At 36.4% G+C, this 22791-nt stretch overlaps 1 protein-coding gene across 1 annotated transcript in view; it reads right to left on the bottom strand.

The window, feature by feature from the left end:
• WDR36 (WD repeat domain 36) overlaps positions 1 to 22791 on the bottom strand; it is a gene marked incomplete at its 5' end in the record, with an annotated part of 33160 nt that extends 10369 nt beyond the window's left edge. Inside the window, 17 exons of the mRNA XM_085305325.1 lie at positions 669 to 776; positions 3476 to 3555; positions 4361 to 4469; positions 4732 to 4897; positions 5703 to 5817; positions 6962 to 7116; positions 9997 to 10080; positions 11638 to 11703; positions 12513 to 12633; positions 13128 to 13303; positions 15051 to 15183; positions 16032 to 16086; positions 17440 to 17572; positions 18462 to 18579; positions 18980 to 19080; positions 21797 to 21824; positions 22672 to 22791. Coding sequence (XP_085161451.1) covers positions 669 to 776; positions 3476 to 3555; positions 4361 to 4469; positions 4732 to 4897; positions 5703 to 5817; positions 6962 to 7116; positions 9997 to 10080; positions 11638 to 11703; positions 12513 to 12633; positions 13128 to 13303; positions 15051 to 15183; positions 16032 to 16086; positions 17440 to 17572; positions 18462 to 18579; positions 18980 to 19080; positions 21797 to 21824; positions 22672 to 22791 — 1868 coding nt within the window. The remainder of the gene's footprint in view (positions 1 to 668; positions 777 to 3475; positions 3556 to 4360; positions 4470 to 4731; positions 4898 to 5702; positions 5818 to 6961; positions 7117 to 9996; positions 10081 to 11637; positions 11704 to 12512; positions 12634 to 13127; positions 13304 to 15050; positions 15184 to 16031; positions 16087 to 17439; positions 17573 to 18461; positions 18580 to 18979; positions 19081 to 21796; positions 21825 to 22671) is intronic.

Here is a 22791-nt window from a genome sequence, read left to right as displayed (position 1 = left end):
CCTGTGTTATGGACAAGGAAGAGCATTTTACTTAAGCATAGAAAGGTCGAGCAACTGACCACTCCAGAAGTTAAACCACTGCAAAAAAACATAAACTGAAAAATCTATCTACTACATGGAACAAAATCAGACCAATTAAATCACGCGTGTCAAATCAGTCCTAGACCTAACCATACGCCTCTAAGCCATATCAGTAGATTGAATTMAAACGCATTTTTGTTCACATCTATGCTGATGATTAATAAACAGAAATAACCACAATTTCCAAATTCTACTCAAAAGTCTCAGACAACACCGTAGAGCAGGACAAAAACAGGAGCCTTCAGAAAGTGATGCTATACGAGAGGCAAACATTTTGAAGGGCAAAAATATTAGTAGAGTCAAACAAAAAAAAYGAGTAGTGATATAATAGGAATTCTTTAGAGTAAAACGGAAGCATTTAGAAAAAAAAGAGTTCAGTTAATTATGAGTAAAGGTCCTAATCATAAGAGATTTCAAGGTTTACAGATTACAACAGCAGACAATATCTCAATCTTATTTGGAAATAGAGAAGACAAGTCTCTAGAGGGTACTTTACAGAACAATTCTGTATTTGCCATTGAATTGATTACAAGAATTATTCTTCATCTCATAAATTCTGTATAGAAATAGATGTATTATATACTCACCACAAATAAATTCCAAGCTCATCCACATGTGATGAAGCTAGAAAATCTCCTGTAGGAGACATAGTAATGCTCACAGCTGCCGAGTCCACCAAAAAACAATCTATGAGGCTAAGGAGAGAAAACACAATGCACGAATTACAGCATGACTGTGACTGAATGCAAGCAAAACACTGGAAGCATATAAACAATCCAGATGACTAGAAGTGTTCAAATACTACATATATGAACATAACGAATGAATGAGACTGGCCAACCCATCACGCACTAACCTCTATAGAGCTCTATAAAATCGGCTAGAGCTGGTACACTTGTGCTACTTCCTTAGACATGGAGGTTTTGAGGAAAATATGATGAGCCATCTGTCCACATTCAATTCCTCAGGCCTAGCACTAAGCTTTTCAGTGGCAATAGATTTTACACTTCCAGTCAGCCCCAGGCTGTTCTGACCTCATCTTTTAATTCTCTATCATTAGTTGTCAGCTCCCTCAAGATACTTCACACACACACTTGGTTAAGTGTGTTCCTGAAGTGCCGAATGAACTATACCCTGCAAAATCTGATTACCTGCAACAATTTGTCTTGGCATACATCAAGCTGGCATCTCCAGCATGATACACCATTCCCTGATCACTCCTTTTACTATTGCAAAAAAAATGAGAAAATATCACATAAAAAGAAATGTAAAATATTTTGATGTCTGTGACTACTCTGTAATGGTAAGTCACTTTTGAGTTCTAGCCCTTGTCAAAAGTCCTGGGTATGCATACCACAAGAGACCTCTGTCAAAGTCCCGGTTCTTAGCACTGCTTGTSATTTGCTGACACATACATTTCAGTTACTTCAAGTCTCTGCACATTTCTGCACATTCCAGTGCTATTGTCACCTTTAGTGAATTTAATGTCATCATTCAGGTAACAATGAAAAAGAGGAGAAAAAGTTATAATCGGAAAGTTAGAGGGAAAAGKGTCACCAAGGAGATAAACTGATATACTGAACCAACTACTTTTTTCTCCCCTTAGTACTGTTCATCTCACACACAGAACGAGGTGTGCTGCTGGAAAGAAATCMTATGTCATTGTGTAACTGTAGACTGTATTATAATATGCACAAATAAAGTAGGAAATAGAATTTATGTTGCCCAGGAACTTTAATTGCATCTTTTCCTATTTTGGGGTGCTAAACGAACAACTTTCAAAATACAATTTTAAGAACATTTATGTAATGCCCCCTTAAAGAGCAAGAACTCAAGATTTTTCTTGCTGCAAATATACTGACATGCATTTGTAGGAATACAAGAAAACTTTTTTTCAAGATGACATTTTTAGCATTTAGAAGACAAATACATAAGCAAATATGGAAAGGAAACTCAGAAGCAAACCATCTACACAAATTTAACGTTTATGCCAAATTTCTTTTCAACTGTTTGTACCACGCGCACTAGTAAGAATGCTCTGTCACAAAAATCTAACATGTATGAATAGTAATACTACATCCATTACTCAATTTCTTTTCTTACTCAACCAACACTAAAACTCAAGTCAAAATATGAAAGATAACAAGTCATTTCATCATTATTTTAGAGCCAACTTTCTAGAACTGTAGTCCCAGCTTCCTTAGAAAAAGAACACAAGCATTTTTTTGGAAAAATTAATTTCTACCTAGCTTCTTTAAATAATTCCAAGTATTCCATATAAACCTTCTCCTAACAGGTTTGCACAAGTTATTTTGACCCGATCTTGGTATTTCAACCTCAAAAAAGAATGGTTTTGATTTGTGTTAAAAAGTGATTTCTTATATTACTGGTCATAAGAAGAGTTTGATAATACTATTGGATATACACTGCAAGAATTGCTCTGACATAAGGATAATGCTCAAACAACAAAACAACAACAAAGACAAACCAAGCCTCCACAAAAAGAAAAGCGAAACAAGGGAAATCGAAAAATGTGTTAACATACATAGAAGCCCTAATGGAGTGTTAATTTTCCCCCAACTCATATCGGCCAGGTGACAGTCTCCTTCCATTCTGTCCCATCCCAGACTAGTGCCATGTACCACGTAAAAATAGGTCAATTGCTAGCTGAGACACAAMACACATTTTGTAGTAAAATGAAAGCTGTCATAGTATGCAAAACTACTTACTGAACCACATCAACAAAATTAATCAATCCAAACGAAACCATTCAGTCCCAGGTGTCACTAGAGCTGCACTCAGAACACCAGTACTTTAAATGACAAAGAATCAATCTGATGTGCTGCTAAAACAATGCAGCARATGTGAAGTTACTTTTTTGCCCGTTTCTTCTGGGCTCTTCAACAAAGTTGTGCACTTGGCCAACTTTTCATTCTGAGAAGATTACTCAAGAGTCGATCAAACAATACCATTTTTGGCAGTTACAACCAAGTACAAATTAAAAATATAACTGATCTAAAACCTTGTTGTGTTGCTAATATTAATAGAGTTGAGAAGACGAATTGTATTTTTCTATTTACAAAACAACTAGATTAGCACTTCAGCATATTACAAAGCATTGATTTCAAGTTATCTCTTGACATTTATATCACAGTGCTGCTTCTCACTTAAGAACGAATTCACACTTTTACTGTATTTTATCATCAGATCTTCAGGACTCTGCTTTTCTAAGATTTTATATTCTCAGCGAAAAGCTCATATTTGCTAGCATCACACATAACACTGGGTATATGCAACYTGAAGACAGATAATAAAGCCAGGGGGCTTTTCACCATTTAACAAACAGAATGGGAATTAACACAACTGTCTGCTATAGGTGTTTAAACTGACTCACCATCCAGAAGGGAGGTCCCAAGTCTTAATGGTACAGTCCATTGATGAAGTTATTAGCCAACGACCGTCAGGACTAAAAGTCTATAAAAAAAAAAATACTCAATTAAAGGCAAAACTGACAAGACAGTCTATAGWACAGGTCTTGTTTTACACAGGTCAAGATTAGATTGCTCTCTAAGATCACAATGCAATGAATGGCCGTAAAAAGAAATCTGASTATTTTTTACTAAGAGAGATAAAAAGATCAAAAATATAAGCTATTCTAGAATAAGTCTGCATATACTGATGAAGGTTACATATTCTAGGTCTCGTGCACGCATTTATGATTAAAGCCATAGAGCATAAAAACGAGAAAAAAAATCATATATATATAYACTCATTTCCTAGTACTCAGAATTAAGTCAGAAGCTATAAATGAGTACTAAGTAAACACAGAACACTTCAATGACCACTGCAAAGTGCTGTTTCACATGACAAAGTAGGGAATCTTAAGTGTTATATAACTTCAGAACTGTTTATATCTTATATTTAACTGGTATGTTCTGTCTACACAAACGGTTCAAGATTGCTACACAGTTTTATACCTCAAGGTGACTTTCAGTGTTCCTAATATTTATGTTTTTCTGTTAAACTGAAAATTATAGCATGTCATAAAATTAAAACAAAATCTCAAAGCATGCTAAAAATATACGATCTTTTTCACACTGTACATTAAGTTGCAAAAAAACATGACTACAGCTGCTATAGAGTTGACATATACTTTTTCTGTTGGCAGCTGAAYATAATACTCAATGAATTAATATATGCAGACAAATTTATCATGTTTAAAAACAATTAAGTATTTGTATATGTCACTTTCTGTTGTGGAAAATAAATTAACAATTACCATGTCATTAATTCGTCCCTGGTGTCCTGAGAATCTCCTGACAATCTTCCTGGTTTCTATATCCAAAACACTAATACCGAAGTCATCAAAGGCAATTCCCAGAATACCACTGCCAAAAATGAATACCACATTTGACAATGAAACTCAAAGACAAAGGAAAACTATATCCTAAACTTGCTCCAAAAAAAATTTTATCCTGAGATAATCTCAGAGAAACAGGATTGTATTTCTTCAGCTTAACAAAATTGCTGGTACAAGTAGTAGACAGTTGTACTTCAAAACATCAGAAACTTAGGCTCTGTTAGTATCTGTCCTAGTCTTMAGCACTTACAGCAAAACAATATGCATATGAAATAGCTTTAGTTTCTTACCTATCTCTGTGAAGTAGTATTCCACTTGGAGAAGAAGAAAGATCAGTGGAGTGAACTAGGTCTTTAGTTTTGAATTTCCAAAATTTAATTAATCCTTCTCTTCCAGCTGTGATTGTCAGCTGGTTTAATCCATCCACTGCTACTCCTCTAATGGCCCCTTCATGTGCTACAGATCAAGGTAAAAAAGCTGCACTTCAGAATTCAAACATACTATTTTGTATGTATAGTATACGCATACTACATACACTAAATGAGCAGTAAGTATGTGATAAAAAATTCCRAAGTCGCTTGATAAACTTGTAATATTCAAACAGTTATCTCATCAGCAGAAAAAATAAATCCACAAAACAACTTGCTTGCAAGTACGTGCTGTACAAGATTTAGAAAGCAGCAGGAACATACCACACGAGGACACATGACATGAAATACATATATGCACAAYCGTTCAAAGGAAAAGCTTGAACACCATCACTAATGTTGAAGTCCTATGATTGCATATACTATTATTTAATTACCCAGTTGCAAAGAGATTTATGATATGTGAAAGCATTCCCATACATGAAAGTATTCCTTCATTTTTTAGCGAGAAGCACAAAACAGATGGAAAAAATTAACTCAGAGAGAGAATACTATCAGAAGCAGCCAAGTACTGGAGATGTCTCAAGAAYAGCTGAGGCCAGAGGATCTCATTTTAGTACCAACTATTTTGGTAACTGACAAATTTATGTTGATTAAAACCAAACAGATGTCCACATCAGAACTATCAAACCTAGCAGGGATCCTTCCCTTCAGAGTAGGTTTCACATTACTTCTGCTGACAGTATAGGGAAGGATAGCGTAGGGTAATGCAGAAATGGAAAAGTAAAATTCCTGAATTCAACTCAGAAAATGTTTAATCTCCAAGATGACAGAATACTAATTTGTTGCTGTTCTGCTAAAAGGAGATATTTTAAAAGTGTAGCAATTCTTACCTCTTCCTTTGCCATAACATCCTCTGTGAAGGCCAGACTGCATGTTATACACATCTACCTGCCCTGTTGACATCCCAATTACAGCAAAGTTGCCGCATGCAGTAATATCAACCGCCTTTCAAAGGAAAAAAAGACAAGCGAACACGAAAAAAATTCTTAAGTGTATATCTCATTAGCAAAGTTGTTAAAAGCTACATGGCTTATTTTAGGAATGTAAATTTTTTAAACGTTTTTACTGAACATATTAAAGGAAAGCTGCACAGAATAAACAGTATCTTATCATCTCAAAGAAGCAGAGAAAGGAGATCTTAAAATAAGGAAACTGGCAACAAATAATAAATGAGATAGCACACGCTTAAAAAGTAAATAATGAAATTCTGACTTATTGACATCCATTTCTTGTTAGAAGTCACACTGTAACTTAAATAAGTAACCTATATTATTAAAACATCTGTGAACTCAATCCCTAAGATAAAAGTCAATATGCCTGCTACCACTCCCCTTAAATGCCAGTACTGCCAACAGCACTACAASAGTGGAAGTCCACACAGAGCTCAAGCCCTAAGAAACAGAGAAACAAYAGTCCATGCCTTTGAAAGGGTAATGTCCAAAGCATCTGAAGATCTAAGAGAAACCACATATTTGCAAAAGGACTTATGCATCTACCACAAACCGCTCGGTACAAGATTAAACAGTTATCACAAGATAAAGTAGCGCTATGAGCTCATAGCACAACAGCTATGCCACAGTCACCATTCCTGTTGCAACTTCTGAAGCCACATTAAACATTTATACTTCTTTCACCAGTGCTTGACTTTCACTGTGTGCAGCTTGAGTTGCAAGACATTTTAAAGGGAATTTCCTGCTGCAATTTGAAACTATACTTTTTTATAAATAGGGAATGTATCTTCAACAATTTGCTTTCACAGAGCAAGTATGAGAGTTTACCATTAGAGGCATATAATCAACTCGACACCATTAAAAGAAATTAAAGGTAAATATGTAATACCTAAGCAACTGAATCAGAAAACAGAATCTGTAGTTTACCTGAATGTTTAAGGAAAAATACCCACTCAGTACTTTTCTTAAAACCACTTGCATTACAAAAAAATAGGTAGGACACACTGAGCTTGCAAAAAAAATTTTGCAAAGCGATCAAAAACTTCTCTAGCTAGTACTTTCTCAAATACTGCTTCTACAYAAACAACCAAAATGGCATGCACTGTAACACTGGAAAAACACTGGTGTGAGATACTTACCGTTGCATATATATCAAGGGGTTTGTTTTTGCTAAATGCTTCTGGCCTCAGCTTATGAATTCCCATAGAAGTTTTCTGATAGTTCCATGTTGTACAGGTTATATACCCTTGATGGCAGGCAACAATACCATCCCAGTCATTCTGACGAGCTACTTCTGCAGTTCAACAYGCATTCATTTTAGAAACAGTACTTTCGAAGTCAAATAAACTTCTCTTATATCGCAAATAATAACATTTTAAAATATCTTTAGTCAAAACAATTTATCACATCAATGATTCATGTTAGACATAGTCAAAGAGCTATCATTAAAAAAAAAATTACCTGGCAAGCACTACTGCATAAGCTATTGTAATGGGAATTCTGCCAAAACAAACATACAACATCTTTGTATACTTGAGCAAATACAGTTTGAAAAGCATATTTAAGCTTAAATGGTTTAATTTAACAGTTCATGCAGCATATACTTACAGCTGAAGCTGTAAGCATTTTCTTAAGCTGCTGAATCAGCAAAAGGCACTCATTTAACATTCAAAGTAGGGCCTTTTCTGCATTTTTCTGCATTTGCAGAGAAATGTTTCCTCAAAAGTTCAGTACAAAAATTTTGTTGTCAGAATCATGTAGGAATCTAAGCGTTGAGTAAGTTTTCATTTTTTCTGGATTTCTATTCATTAAAAATTAGCATGAGGGATCAAAATTATGTATTTCCAGACCTTTAAAGAATAAAACAATCAGATACAAAGCAGTTCACTTCATAAACCAAAGACAATATAGTAACAAAAGATGCAAATCAAATTAAAATGTACTCAAATGTCTGCTTAGCTCTCCAAACACATTTAAATCAGTCAGGCAGAAGGTGTAACACTCATTAAAAAGAAGGAAAAAAGCACACACATTTACAACAAGTACGTACAGACACAGTGTATAATTTCAAATGAATACATTTTGCTAAAACAAAGAGAGGAAAAAAGAAAGTGTAAAAGACTACTGTAAAAGTTTGCTTGACAAGAACAACAGTAAATGYGGTGCATGTTGATTTTATTTCCAAATATGCCCCCAGTTGCTTCAAAAGAACTGTCAGTTTATATAAAAATCTGGAATCTTAAAAATAGGGTAGCGAAGACAGTATCATTCAGAACTTCCGGGAACAAAATAAGAGCATTTGTTAAAGGAAAAAAAAAAAAAAAAATCTCTGCTGTTCTGTTCATGTATCTCAACCCTGACTTGGAACAATCACTCCTAATAGCAGCAAGTAAGCAAAGATACCTGCAAACAAAAATAACTGACATCACTAATGAGGTTACTAACATTAACGCAAACTTCTGCGCTCACTTCTGTGTACCTAGTTTCACAAAGTGAAGATGGTGTTTGTACTTCTGGCTTAATTAGGACTCCATGCAGGGAAAGCAAGGCTGGGGATCAATAACAGATGCTTCTGCAGAGTTTACTAAATAATTAGACAAGTATCTTTTAGCCAGTTCTCAAAGGTAACTGAACGGTAACTTTCTCTCCCATAAACCTACTTGAGTTATCACTGGGAAAACAGAATGTGAGCATTAGCATCATCTACTCCCTAAAGCACTGAATAAGATGATTTTCATTTTCTAAAYTGAAGTTAATGTTCAGAAAACTTGTGGTAATTCATTCTTTGGTAATACACTTGTATTGATGGAGAAGGAGAAAAAGAAACTTACATCCAGACTCTTCATACAAACAAGTTTTATTCCAGAAAATGTTAAAAAGTAATAGACACAAGCCTTTGCTTTGATTGGATTGAGTGTGTCCATATAATATCTAGCACAAATAAGTAAAACCCTAATTAAAATATTTATAWTTTAAGCTGCATAAATGAGGAAAAGCCCAGAAAAGTTAAATAGTAATTTGTTTCTGTTCACACAGATAAGTGACTAAGTTGAGCATCTTGGATCTTCAAATTCYCAGTACCCCAATTTCTGTCTAGTGTTAAATATTTAACTTTTTTAAAAGACCTAATTAAGTAAACAATTAGTTAAYAATCCAATGACAGTGCCACTTGTATTGACAAAAATTAAAGAAACAGTAGATAACAACTAAAGAAATTAGTTCACAAATAATGAAGGTAAGAGCATTTAGGAATTTTGAAGATCCAAGTATGCAAGTTATTTCCATTTTAATGTTATAAATCAAATGTGCATCATACTGCATCTCCTTCATCAGCTGAGGAGATCAGCTTCTGGTCCTTTATGAAGTTAAACTTCAGTTGATGAACAGACGTGAATAAAAAATGTCTCTCAAATGTATTATACATCATGCTTGAGGCACCATCAAAAAATATGAACACATTTCTTTGCATACTGCTCACTACATATGAATTCACACATTAACATATCTTGAACTCAAGAATGGTTTTCATGCTGGTAAATTTAATCAAAAATCCCAGTAATTTCTCAGCACTAATCATTTAATATCCGTTTCCACATCATACTGCAACTCAACACCAAGCCCTGAATGCCTAAATATGAAAGATAGCTTTTAAYAGCTGTTCTGTTTCAAAAAGTTAGGTCCACTATTTGCAAACTGAACCACAAACAGAGTAATTGAAATATGACTTTGAAAAGTGACTCAAAGAATGGAATCTGGGGATCAAAGTCAACCTTTACACCTCAGCTTTCCTTATCTGACTATGATCTTCATCCCCCTAATTACTGGTCCTCCCGCCTGGAACAGTATGGATGCTAGATTTTCACTCCTATACTGGAGTTTTTCCAGCCAAAAGCTGGTTAAAGGTGTTTGAAATGATGCTCTTACTGGAAACAGGGGAAAAAAAAGGGGGGAAAAAAAAGAAAAGAAACGAAGAGATTACAAAATAAATTCTTTTTCAAAGAGTTTACCACATAAAATGCCATTTTAAACTGGCATTCCACAGTTCACAAAGTGCCACAGAATCCCAATAATCTCATCAGTACAGAGTGGACTTCCAATCCATTAGTTTTTTGAAGGTTAAGAGGTAACAATGAATACATGATGAGCTCTGCGATGTATCTCAAAGATTACTTACCTGAAGCAAAGGTTGTAATTGGTGGAAGTGCCATTGTATCATGCTGAAGACCTTTCCTTTTTGATTTCTTTTTGTTAATTGAACCTTAAAAAAAAAAAAGGTATTTCAGAGCTAGATATAAGAAGATTGGTTTAAAATGGGCAATTCACAAAACAAAAGTTCCTACTAAAAGAGAGAGTAAGTCAAAATCATTATCATCTTTTTTTTTGAAACTGACTTATTTTTTGAAACTATTCTTACATTTAACAGACACAGAATTACCTATAATTAAAATTAAGCTTGTCACTACACAATCCTCATCCTCTCTTTACAGGTGCTTTTAACTCAAGCTTCAGGTTATAATTTGCATTTTAGAAGAAACTTACGGAAAYTTTCATATAATAAATTCTAGCTTCTCCATGATGTGAGATAAGTTTTTGAAACTTATCAGTAATATAAGGAGCAAGTGGATTATTTTGGTATCATGGATTTTTTTTAAAAAAACAGAAAAACTCGAGAATGATCATATTTGTCACACTAACGCATATAGTCAATAGCTAACATAGAGCACACATTCCTCCCTGAAACAGAATCCATGATTTTCACGATCTAAACACTCCTTTGTTTGATGGAAACTATCCAAAAACCTCTCTGGTGAAATAYGTGCCAAGTCCATGAATAGGAAAGAAAAGGATATTAATTACTATTTTAGTTTAACTGACAAGTGTTTGTGTAAAAAATCTGAAGTCCGAGATGATCCATCACTGGAAACTACTAATCACTACATTGACATAGCACTATTACTTCCAAAGGTTTGAAGAGCTAAGAACGTAAACAGAGCTCTTGTCACACAATTCATGCGATGCTGAGCAGATCACTACCCTGATATATTCACAGATATACTACTCAACTCTTTTCCAGGATCTGCTGCTGACATCCTGAGGCAGAGATGCCACCATCACAATTAAAGAGCTCATCACACAGGCATGACTATGTAAAGCAATATATTAACACCTATCTCTGATTACCAAAGGCTCAGGAATTTGAAATTCAATGCCCAAAGTATATAAATGACCAATTAATGTACACCTGTCTATTTGAATCTGTTGAAATATCTTGATATCCATGTATATAGATACCTAAAAAACAGAAGTTATCTTAGTCTTTCTGAACTGTGTAAGAAAATGCTCCATAACCATGGCAATGCTTGGAATGTGTGGTTTTTTTTTTTTTTTTAATTAAGCTCTTTGATTAAATCCAAGGAAGTGAAGTCAAGAGATCTGAATTACTTGTATTAATTTAGCCAATTCAATAGAAAGGAACGGGGAAAAAGAGATAAAGTTAAGCATATAAATTGAACTAAAATGTCACTTTTTTTTTTAACACGTTCTTAATAAAAAAATCACACACAATTTTCTCACAGCAAAGTAATATATACTGTCAGGCTAGAGCAATTACTTTGCTTAAGTATTTTAATCAGGCAAATATATCTGAGAATGTACTTTATACACATCAGGAATGATTAAATTGTTGAGCAGCTGAGGTGCATGGTTTTCATACAACAGTTTAAGTGAAAATTAGGTCTAATATTTTGGCACCTTTCTAGATAAATACTCTTGCAATTTCTCTCATCGCTATTTGTACTTTCACTGAAATACTTACCACGTCCTAAACTTTTATTGAATCTCTCATGCACTGTTGAAAACGACTGCAATGTTCCATCTAGACCTGATGAAATAACAGAGAAGGGAAGGGCAAAAATCTACTTTTATATTATGCATAATCTATCCAAASAAGAAAAGCAGAAGATAAGCACTCAGAAATCACAAATCAGCTCCACAAAATAAAGTATTTAATAAAATATTTTAATCCATGGAGAAATGCAGATATACTATAAACAGTGGAGATAATGAAGCCTAGATTTCTATGGCCTGTATCTCATTCCCACTATTTTGCCCCTCACAGATGAAAATGACATCTCCCTCCTTTATTCATCTTCTCCTAGAACACTTCAATTTCTCTAWCGCTTGCTTTCTTCATTACAACATCCAGCTATTCTCAGCCTTCCATCACTTTAAAGATACTGTTTTGTCCTTCAAATCCCTCCATAGTATCTCCAAAGCTTCCCCTGACACTATGACTTCCCCCTTACCAACTACCACACTCCTTCACTCCTTCCTTCACCTCCTAACCTACATATGCTGCAGCTGGTTAAGAGCCACACCYAGGCTAGCCAGTAAGTTAATTCAAATAGAAAAAGGTGAGATCTGAGTCCTCCACCTTTCCTGTAAACCAGGACACTAACTGGGCTTCCTCCCTCTTCCCAAGAATTGAATTTACCAGRGGGACACATGGCTCAGACTTGAAACTGGCAAAAAAAGTCCAAAAGTTTTGCGGGGGAAGAACAGGCAAAGTCGAATCAGAAACTAACAGACAATGTTAGACAACAGACAACAAAAAACAAAAACACTCAGCTCTGCATGTTATCATCATCCTAGTAGGAAATCAGACTGAAAAACATGACTGAGAATTCATACCTGCACTAAGAATTTGCTCTCCATTTTGCCCATGGTATCTGATTTTTGTTGGAGGTGCGCTATGTCCCATTCGGCTCCTCAATATACGACCAGTACCACCAGGTCCATCAAAAATCCAAACCTGCCCCCAGAAAATGCAGAAAAATGTAGCTTGTAAACACTGCAGTGCCAATAATTACATCTCTTGGCAGTAAGGTAAGCARGGTGCTGGCATAGCAAAGTCTACACAAGGGCTGTTACTCTTGGCTCTAAAACTTTAGAGGTACCAGAGCACCTGATTTTTCCCAGCTGTTCATTCTGCCCCTCTACCCAAGGTTACTGGCATCAGAGAACACAACTGGCATTTCTCAGATGCAACATTTAACCAGAACATTAATGAAAACTGAAGTAAATGAAGATATGAATTTGTGTACCATGGTATAAATTGTGGTTCTGGATGAGTGGATCCGGAACTTAATTCTTCAAGGCTACTATGTTCTTATCACGGCAGCAGACCCTTAAATTGCCTCATTATGAATCAACMCAGATTGAGCAACAGCAACTTCAGTAATGAGTTTTATTTGTTTCATTTTAAAAATCACTGCTTCAATCTAGACTAAATATTTAGCAACTTACCCGTATAGCATTATCAGCACCATTGGTAATAAGAAGTGGCTCTCCAGGGACAAACGACATACCAGCTATTGCTGTGGAATGGGCATTTCGCATTTGACTAATTAGTTTCTTCTCTTCTAGATCCCACAGTGCAATGTGTCCAATAGGGCTACCAGCTGCCATTACGTGGTGTCCATCTAAGCACAAAATAAAAATTAAAAAAAAATAAAAATAAAAGTCTGTTTCTTGACATTCAGTACAACCTTATTGACTTCTCACATCTCAGAACTAATGCAAGAAAATGATATATGTCACAATTCTGAAGAAATCGTTCTCAAGCTAACTCTAAAGATATGTTTTTATCAAAATATTCTAGTGTTTCAAATAGGAAAAAAAAATAACGTCACTGATAATAAGAACAGGATTTGTTCATATCGGATAATCCCAGATATGTTTAATGCAACATTTTGATGCAACAACCAAGGCTAGGAGTTTTGCATGAAAGCACATGAAATCTTGACTTATACCATTTTTAAAAAGTTATTCTATATCCTGTGTTTTTCCCTATATTTTTTATAGTCTTTATGCTTCAGACGGTACGAGGTAGTGTAAGACCACACTAGAAGCGAACGCTCTTATTTTCAATCCTGCAAATTTGTGGCTTAACAGCTTGCAAAAAAAAATCCATAAATTGATTACACATTTATTGAGTTGTTTTAAGTAATAATTAAAATTCACATTCTACTTGTTCAATCTTGTCTAATATTAAAGTAGATTAACAGGTCATACTAGCTTCTAGAAACATACTACAAATATTCAGTTAAGTTAAACAGACATCATGTAAAGGTTAGAGAGTCATCTATCTCTTGCATAACTGGTAACTAATGTTTTAGAGCCGAGAAAAGAAAAGTTCCAATTTACAATTAAATATATCATGCACAGCTAAAAATAGGCTCAGGGCTTCTGTAGTGCTTCTCCAATATGAAAATTTGTCAATAGTTCATTTTAATTTTAATAAAGAGCACTTTACTCAAAGCCTGAAGTGATTACATGAATTCAAAAGAACTAAAATGATTATTTTGAAWCAGTAATTTTTACATTGTATTTCCCATCTGTAAAGGTAAGAAGAGAGAGAGACAGACAGACAGAGACACAGAGATGAGAGGGAGATGAGAGGGAGTGRGAGATGAGAGGGAGTGTGAGACTAACAGAAGAGTACCCAGGTCTGCATATTCAAGCAGACAGTAGATATTATTTAACTTTTTTGACATTTTGAGTTAAATGGTCCACCCAAGAAGGCACTGTTTCTGCTTTTCACAAATCTCCCCAGTTGCATTCCTCCTCAATACATCCTGCATCAATCTCTATTCTGTTAAGATTTTAAAGTTAGTCTAGCTAAATGAGAGATGAGATTCAGGAYTGCAATGCTGCAGGCAGGATCAATGTTAAAGTCATAGTTGAGTATTAGTACTTGCTTATTACACAAAAAAAGTTGTTATATATTCAGTGAGTCCCAGTAACATCCACTCAGGAATAATTCAGCTATAAACCTGTATCTATTAACATTCTGATTTGTTTTCATTGTGAAAACACTACCAAGAAACAAGCCTGCGTACTAACTTACAGTGTACTGATTACTTTGCACTAACTTCCATGGTGATAGCACACTACAAATAAAAGCCTGCTCACATCTACTGAAAAAGGAGTATAGTACTTCATGCTTCCTGTGCACTGAGTGTGTACATAATAGAATGCTATAAAACAACAAGCATGGTAAAGATGCACAAACTCTCTTACTTTTTGGTAACTCCTCTAGACTATCTATAGCCTTGGAAAAATAAAATTCTTGATACTTACCCCAAACTTTAGTTCTGAAATGCTTTTACCAAAGCATTACCTTCTGTTAATTTTATAAGCATTTTCACAGAAAGTGCTAAGATTTACCTGTCCGAAATGATATTGCTGTGATGGGGCCCCAGTCTTGCTGAAATTTCATCAGAGTTTCATCAAACTTAATATTATGTATAATGATGTGACCAGATACAAGACCTACTGCAACAATATCCACTGCTGGAGCCTGCAAGAAACATCGAAYGGCAATAGAAATGAAAAACAAAAAGCTTGCGGCTACACTAGCAATCTTTGTAGGTACAAGACAATGTATCTAAGCCTAGGACAAGTAGTACAAAATTTGTTCAATATAAACAAACAAGGTATCTTGCAAGGCATTATCTATCTGTGTTACCTGATAAGCATTTGATAAATCTAAACAAGAGAGACTAAGATTTTTCACTTGTTTTTCATTTGATAAAATCATTCTGTTTTCAGAAGCTTCAAATTCTTGGAAAAACAGCTTGCCAAGTTTTCAGTATTTCTGGTTGACCATTATACACCCTTGCCTCACACATTCACATGTGCAGGTTTTATCCAGGACAACTGCAGATCATTTTAAGTTGTTACCAATGTTTTAAATGCTACCAGATAGTTGTAATTCTTTTTTATATTTACAAAAATATAGTAATTACAATTATAAAATCTCCTCTTGAATCAACAAACATACATTTTCTAAACCCGTAAGGCAAAATAATTTTAAACACTAAAAAAYTAGCAGTGTAACAAACATCACATATTATACACCTACATCTTACTAACAGATCATTTCTGTGAATTCATTAGGTTATTTGGTGAATAAAGACTACAGAAGTAATAAATGGCTAAGATGTTAAATATGATAGAACTGCTAGGYCTAGAGCAAGGGCATATAATAAGCCTTCAAGTCTACTTCCTTTCAATTTCTAAAAAGCTAGAGAGGGTTATTAACATGGAAAAATATAAGTAAACTTCACGGCTATAATATCAAACAACAATATTTTACCTGCTATTCTCAACCAGTTACATAAGMGTTAAGATACCAAAAATACTAACCTGTTGAAGAGTTGTGACCCCTAAGCCCCATCCTGCAAATGAGTATAGGAGTTTACTGCAAAAACAAAAACAAAAATATCAGTTTACATTTAGGAATTTTCCACAATAAACGAATGCTTTACATATATTTAAACAGAAAAGACAGATTTTGATCTGCATATACCAGTTAAAGGGGGGGAAAAAAAGACACTAGTAAATATGGTCAAAAATAAAATTTATGGGTACGAATATTTATATGAAAGTGTCACGCATTACTTTACTTTAAAGTTGACATAGTTATATAACAAACAGGGAGAAAACTCATTCCAAGCGAGCTGCTCCCTAYGCATTTCTCCTCCAAGCAGACCTCTTCAGAACTTTCACCATCCACAAAATAAGCCAGTCTTGGGCCAACTTCTAATAAAAACAAATTCCTTATTTGCAGAGTAGCTTCACCACACAAAGACACTTATTTGTCTTTCAAGTATACTCTTTCTTCTTTCTTTCAAAAATGTAAGCATCAACAGCCAAAGCATGATGTAAGAATGTTCACAGACAAAGTAGTCACSTAATACTTTAGATGTCTACTAAGGGTATAAATGTGAAAATGAGATGTAAGAACAGACGCAACTAAAAAATTACTCAATCAGCTATAGGTTGCTATTTTTACAAGACTGACAGTAACAGTTTGCTCCCATCTCTCACTTTCCTTTCTTGTCAGAGGCTAACGACCCTTCCCTCCAATTCTGTCATTTTAGTTTTTTTGGCTAGTTGTGCCCAGACCTATCTGTGAAACTGCATAGAGAAAGAACAGTGGAGAACAGAAATGACTTTACCCAGCTGTGCAGGCAGAAGAGTAGTAACAGCATCCTAAGTTCTTACACAGTTAAGGGAGAATCTAAGCCAGCTAAGATCTTTTAATGCCTTAGATGTTTTGTATCTCAGATGTTGCTTTACTGGGACACGCTCAGAAATGACCACATRTCTACACATCTCTTACTGAAGTCTATGTATCAGAAGTTAACTGCCTTCACATTTCCTGCCATCACTTCCTTGAACCAACACCAGCTATAAAATMAAGCTTGCAGAAGAGAGGCAGAAGGCCTGCACATGCATTTAATATCATCCTAATTATTTTCATGGGAAAGCTCTGTGATTCCAAGAAATAAAAGAGATAACGTAAAAATAAATTCATGCATGATCCCAGACATTTTGCAAGGAAAGAAAACAACAACACACAACTTGAAAGAGATCAGCATTAAGGGTGCAGCAGCATTCTTGTGTTCCTGGAGATAGACCAACTGAAAACTTCTGCCAAAGGACTCAGTAAAAGAATCCATGTTCAAAAATTACCATACTTAAAAATACCAGCTGTTGCATATGAAACTACTTGGAGCATAAAGTATATCTGAGTTACTAAGAATCTTACTTRGATCTTATATTCCACAGCTGCAAGCTTCCTTGTTCACTACCAAGGAGAATTTTATTCAAATAGGTGCTTGGATGCAGAATTGCAGAAACTGAAAAAACGGCCTTATCAAAATCCATTTGAAGATATTCCTCTGCAAAAAGGTAAGAAACGACGTTAGCACAGCTACCTCTACAAATCAGCAGGCTYGTCATCCCGTGGCAAAAGCAAAAGGCAGAACTGATGTTTACTCTGTATGAATCCCACAACTGAGGTTTCTTACATGAAAGGATTAGCTAACACACAACAGGACAGGCTAAACTTTTTTACATTGTAACATCTCTTGGCTTGAAGGTATATATTTTCCCTATAAAACTACCCAGTACAACAATGCTGGCAAAACTCCAGTGATTCGTATCTTTATGAAGGATTCCTGTTCCTGCCTGAGCAAAACACCTCATCTGATCAGCATACCTTTTGCCTGTAATAGCAAATCACTAAATCACTTCAAATCACTAAAGCCAGTTTGCAGGCACTTAAAGAGCGAGCGTGCAGGGAACTACATGGGCCAACATGACAGTCTGAGAATGCGTTCAGTCAGGCCACTGAAACAGGATTCCATAAGGCACTTTCCAATAGCATGACAAGGTGCTGACACAATCARAAAATTATTCATAAGAACTTCATCTTATCCAGACTGATAACAACCAAAGACTTACAGGATTTTACAGATGATGCCAAAGCTGCTGTAACTTGGCAGTAACTTGTTTACCAGAAAATGGAGCATTAATACATAATTTCTATAGGAGCTGAATTCTACGTGCCTATCAGGATCTCTACAAGTGGTGATAGACCCGTGCATGAAAAATTATTGGAGCATTAGAAATTCAAATTATTGTTTAACTAACAGTATTGTTTAAGGTTTCTTTTTGGAATAAACTAATTCCTAACATGCACATTAACAACCCCTTCTTAAATTACTGAATGTTTAACAATGTTATGTTATAGAGACATTAGACTTTAACAATAACAAARTGTCTCACCTTCTGACTGTATATCCCAAACAATAAGAACATTAGCAGTATCCACAGAAATGACATGATCACCAAAAGGCAGCAGCAGGTGTATCTTTCCCTTGTGACCTTCATAGGTATGAACTACCTAGAATTTCAAAACAGACATTTTTTTCAACATAATCCATTCAGGTAGCTTATCATGTTAGCCTAATGCTTGAGGACTGCTAGTACACACTTTAAAAACAAATTTTAATAGAATACAGGGAAAGATGATACATCTTCAAGAAACAGGTATGTTATTTTCTTTGTTATTAAAAAGTATTGGCAAATTATTTTAATACATAAAACACAGGTCAGCCATTACAGAATTTGTTCTTGCATTTTCCTATTGTAAGCTTCTGCAGAACACAGTTTTGTTTTCCCAAAACTGAAGGTATAAAATAYACATGGAAATGTAAGTGTGCAGAAAATGAATCAAGTGTCTAGAAAACAAACACTACTCAACAGTTTCATTCTACTAAGCAGCAAGTTAAAATGATAAAAACCTCTTTGTTCCTGGCAAAAGCATGGAGTACATTGTCATAAGAAGCAAATACCAACATCCGGTCTGCTGCCAAACAAGTAATATCTTGTAACAATGCATTACCTGTTAATGAAAAGACACAAAAGTTCAACAAGTTTCAGGTTCACAGCAAAAGAGAAAGTCCATCAATGCATTTCTTTAGCATGGTAACCTCCTAACAAAGCTGTTCTGCTGAACATATTCTTAAAGAAATGCATACATTTTAGAAGAACACAAACAATAACACATTGATAAATCACAACATTTCTTTTTTTTTGAAAAGCACTTAATAAAATACCTAATTATCACTAAGTAAAGGCAAATATTAATTTTCTGAAGGTTTATAAAGAAGTTATCCTAAGTTATCCTAAGGACTCTCACAACCCCACTGGACTGGGAACACAGATGATAAGAATAGAATTAGTAACGCCTATTAGGTTATGCCATTCTACAAACCTGCAAGCTACTACCACACTCCTAACACCTGCTTCTTTCTGAGGATAGCCAGTGTGACAGGGAACTTACTGCTTTAAGAATAAATACCATTTCCCACCTAGTGACTGATTCAGGAAGTAAATCCACTACTGCTACTAAACGAGCTGAAGTGGTAAAAGAGTATGTTACAGGTTCAGGCTCCAAACTACACAAAGAGGTGGATACGGTTCCATATGGCAGAAACCTGAAAGAACATACCTACATCTAAGAAAGTATAAAAATAAAAAGCTCAGCACTTAGACTGTCTGAAAAATACCAGACCAAGATTCATCTGTGCAACCTTAACTCACGTCACCATAGCAGTACAGCAAACTTAAATGATCACACAGTATGTCCCTCAATACTGCTTTATACTATGAATTATCTGATGTAAAGAATCCTATACTCTTTGYTGTACTGCAGCACAACTTCATGGGGAAGAACTAAACAAAGTAAGAAAAGCTGCACTTCATGAGTTGTTTCATTTGTTTATACATGTTAGATATCCTCTGATAACACCTCTAAAGGGACTTGTGCCTAAAGTCGGAGTACAGAAATCTGGTACTCCACATAAGTGGTAGGCAAAGACAGTTCTAGACAAGGCCAGATTACAAGATTCGGAGCACCAGTCACAAAACATCACTAAACTGGTAGCATCACATAGAGGGGCATATAAATTATTTTTTCAATCATGATTTTGTATTTAAATGTCTCAACTCTTCAAAAGGCTTAAGATTTCACAGAATATGCAATATTTTTATGATTTTGTATGTTGAAAATAGAACTTGCAGTAATTTATTTACAACAGTAAGTATTCAGTACTGTAGTTCTAATCCCAGTTGTGTAACGATGATTATTCTCAAGTTTCTGGGTGCTCAGTTACCAAAAATGTTTTTTTTACTAGATCTGTGTAAGAATTTTGTGGTATACAGAATTAAGGTCCTGCTTTTCAATGCAGTATTCATCTCACAGAATCATATGAATGTTGGCTGGAAGGGACCTTTGGAAGTCATCTAGTTCGGCATTCCACTCAGCCCCTTCTAAAAGGCGGGATCCTCTCCAGTACCAAACGAGGTCAGCTGTAGCTGCGTTCAGGTGAGCAYTGGAAACTTCTGACAAAGGAGGTCTCACAATCACTGCACTGTACTGCAGTTCCCTCTTAGCAAAGATATTTTTCCTAACTTCCATTCCGACCCCTTCAAGCTGCAATCGGCAGCTGTCGTCCCTTGTTATACTATCTGCYACTATCACCACAAATTCAGCTCTGCCATCCTTGAAACCTCCCTTCACGCAGTTGTAGGCTTCTAGGTCACAGCTCTTTGCAAGACTAAACAAATCAAGTTATGTCAATCTCTCCTCTTAGGCCACGTGCTGTAGGCCCCTGATCCTCTCCAGTTTCTCAACATCCTTCCTGAATGGGGGGGAAGGGAGAGGGAGGCACAAACTAGACACAGCAGTCCAGGCACAGCCTCACTAGTGCTGAACAGAGCGAAGTAACAGCTTTCCCTGGTCTGCTGGCCCTGCTCCTCCTAACGTAGCTCAGTACATGGCTTGCCTTACTCACGATGACTGCACTGCTGGCTCACATTCAGTCTGGCACTGCCATAACCCCAGCTCCTTTCAGCAGAGCTGCAGCTCGGTTCCCAGCTTGTTGTTCTGTCCCAGGTGCAGAATTCTGCGCTTGCCCTTGCTGAACTTCTGTTTCTGCTTGGCCCAGTTATAAAGTTTTGCAATGGCTYCCTGGATTGAAGTTCTGCCACTCCACATGCCAGTTACTCCTTCTAACATAGTCTTATCTGCAAATTTTTGCTAAGAGTACATTCCGTTTCACAATCTATGTTGTTGATTAAGGTACTGAACAATACAGGCTCTACTATGACATGTAGGCTATGCTTGCTGCCAGCTGGATGCCTACTCTTGGTACCCTGCAGCTTAGCCAATTTTGAACCCTCCTCAAAGTCTTCTGAGACTTTCACGCTTTCCTCTTATTACACAGACTTCCAGTAAATGTAATAACAAAAAAGGGACTGGAAATAATAGCTTTATTCATTGCACACTCCTTAACATCTAGGGTGGTTTTTGTTTGTTTGTTTAAGAAGAACGAGACGAAAAAAAGAAAAAGAGAGGTTAGCACAGTATATCCCTAAGAGAACTCAGTTATGGTTGTAAAAGCAATCTTATGATCAAGTTGCATGCCTGGTATTTCTTTCTAAGACTCCTTTTACTATAGTTTAATGTGAGCTTTTATACAAATGATTCATTTTCCATTTTTAAATTCAGGATTAACCGCAGGTATTTGTTAAAAAAAAAATCTGCACATACTTACTCACTGCAACAATACCAAGTTTATTTACCTGCAACGAGAAATTGAAAAGACACTTTTAGTTGCTTGTTGCACCAAACTTACCATAAGTAGTAATTCAAATTCTAGAAACCAGTCTAGATGACATAAGAAATTCACATCCCTCACCAGCGATGAAAAATACTTATTTTAGTTTGCAAGAGTATCTACAAGAGAACCTGTGGACAGTAGGTCAAAAGAAAAAGGAAAATATACTTGCAGAAAGACAAGCATTCAGCACCAGCAAGCTGTGCTTCTCAATCAACTTTACCTTGATGCACCTGGCAATAAGCACACGTTTATAGAGATTTTGCAGAGCTTGAGCAAATTTGTTTTCACACGATCTCTGCTCCTACAYTGTTCCCACTACCACCACATTATGTTATTAGCTTCAATCAGTTTACATAGAATTTGCCTCAACGGCACTTCACCAAATCAGATGTCATCCTTGCCCAGAGATGATCGTTRCAAAATTAGCTCAAGCTCCAAAAGGATTTAGCTGTGAAAAACCGGCACCAAGATACACAAAGATCCGTGCTGCCCACGCTCTGCTGTGCCGTGTAATCACTTGATTCGTCCCTGTTTGCTATGCAAGCAGAACGCTGTTTCTGCAGACTGCGGCCGCYCTTCGCACAAGGCGAGGACAGAAAGCGCTCCGTGCCGCCGGCCTCCCTCTCGCCGAGCTGATCCGCGCCCCGGCGTCGCCCACACGAGCAGCCCCAGCGGCCGCCCGGCACCACCGGAGCGCGCCCCAGCGCGGCTCACGCTCCGGGCGGCGGCCGCTGCCGCGGCGGGGCAGCGCGGGGGAGCGCGGGGGCCCCGCGGCCCGCCCCGGCCCGCCCCTCGCCCCGGCGACTCACGTTGTAGGTGTGGACGCTGCGGCCGGCCGCCACGGTCACGTAGAACTGCCGGTGGCGGCCGTGGAAGCGCAGCGCGTGCGGGACCGGGCCCGAGTAACGGCCGAGCGCGCGGAACACCGC

The sequence above is a fragment of the Rhea americana genome, unplaced genomic scaffold (genome assembly GCF_003343005.1).
Source record: "Rhea americana isolate MKP2758 unplaced genomic scaffold, rheAme1 scaffold_22, whole genome shotgun sequence".
Taxonomy (NCBI): Eukaryota; Metazoa; Chordata; class Aves; order Rheiformes; family Rheidae; genus Rhea; species Rhea americana.
Note: the sequence above shows the minus strand (reverse complement) of the source record. Positions and strands in the feature narration are given on the sequence as shown.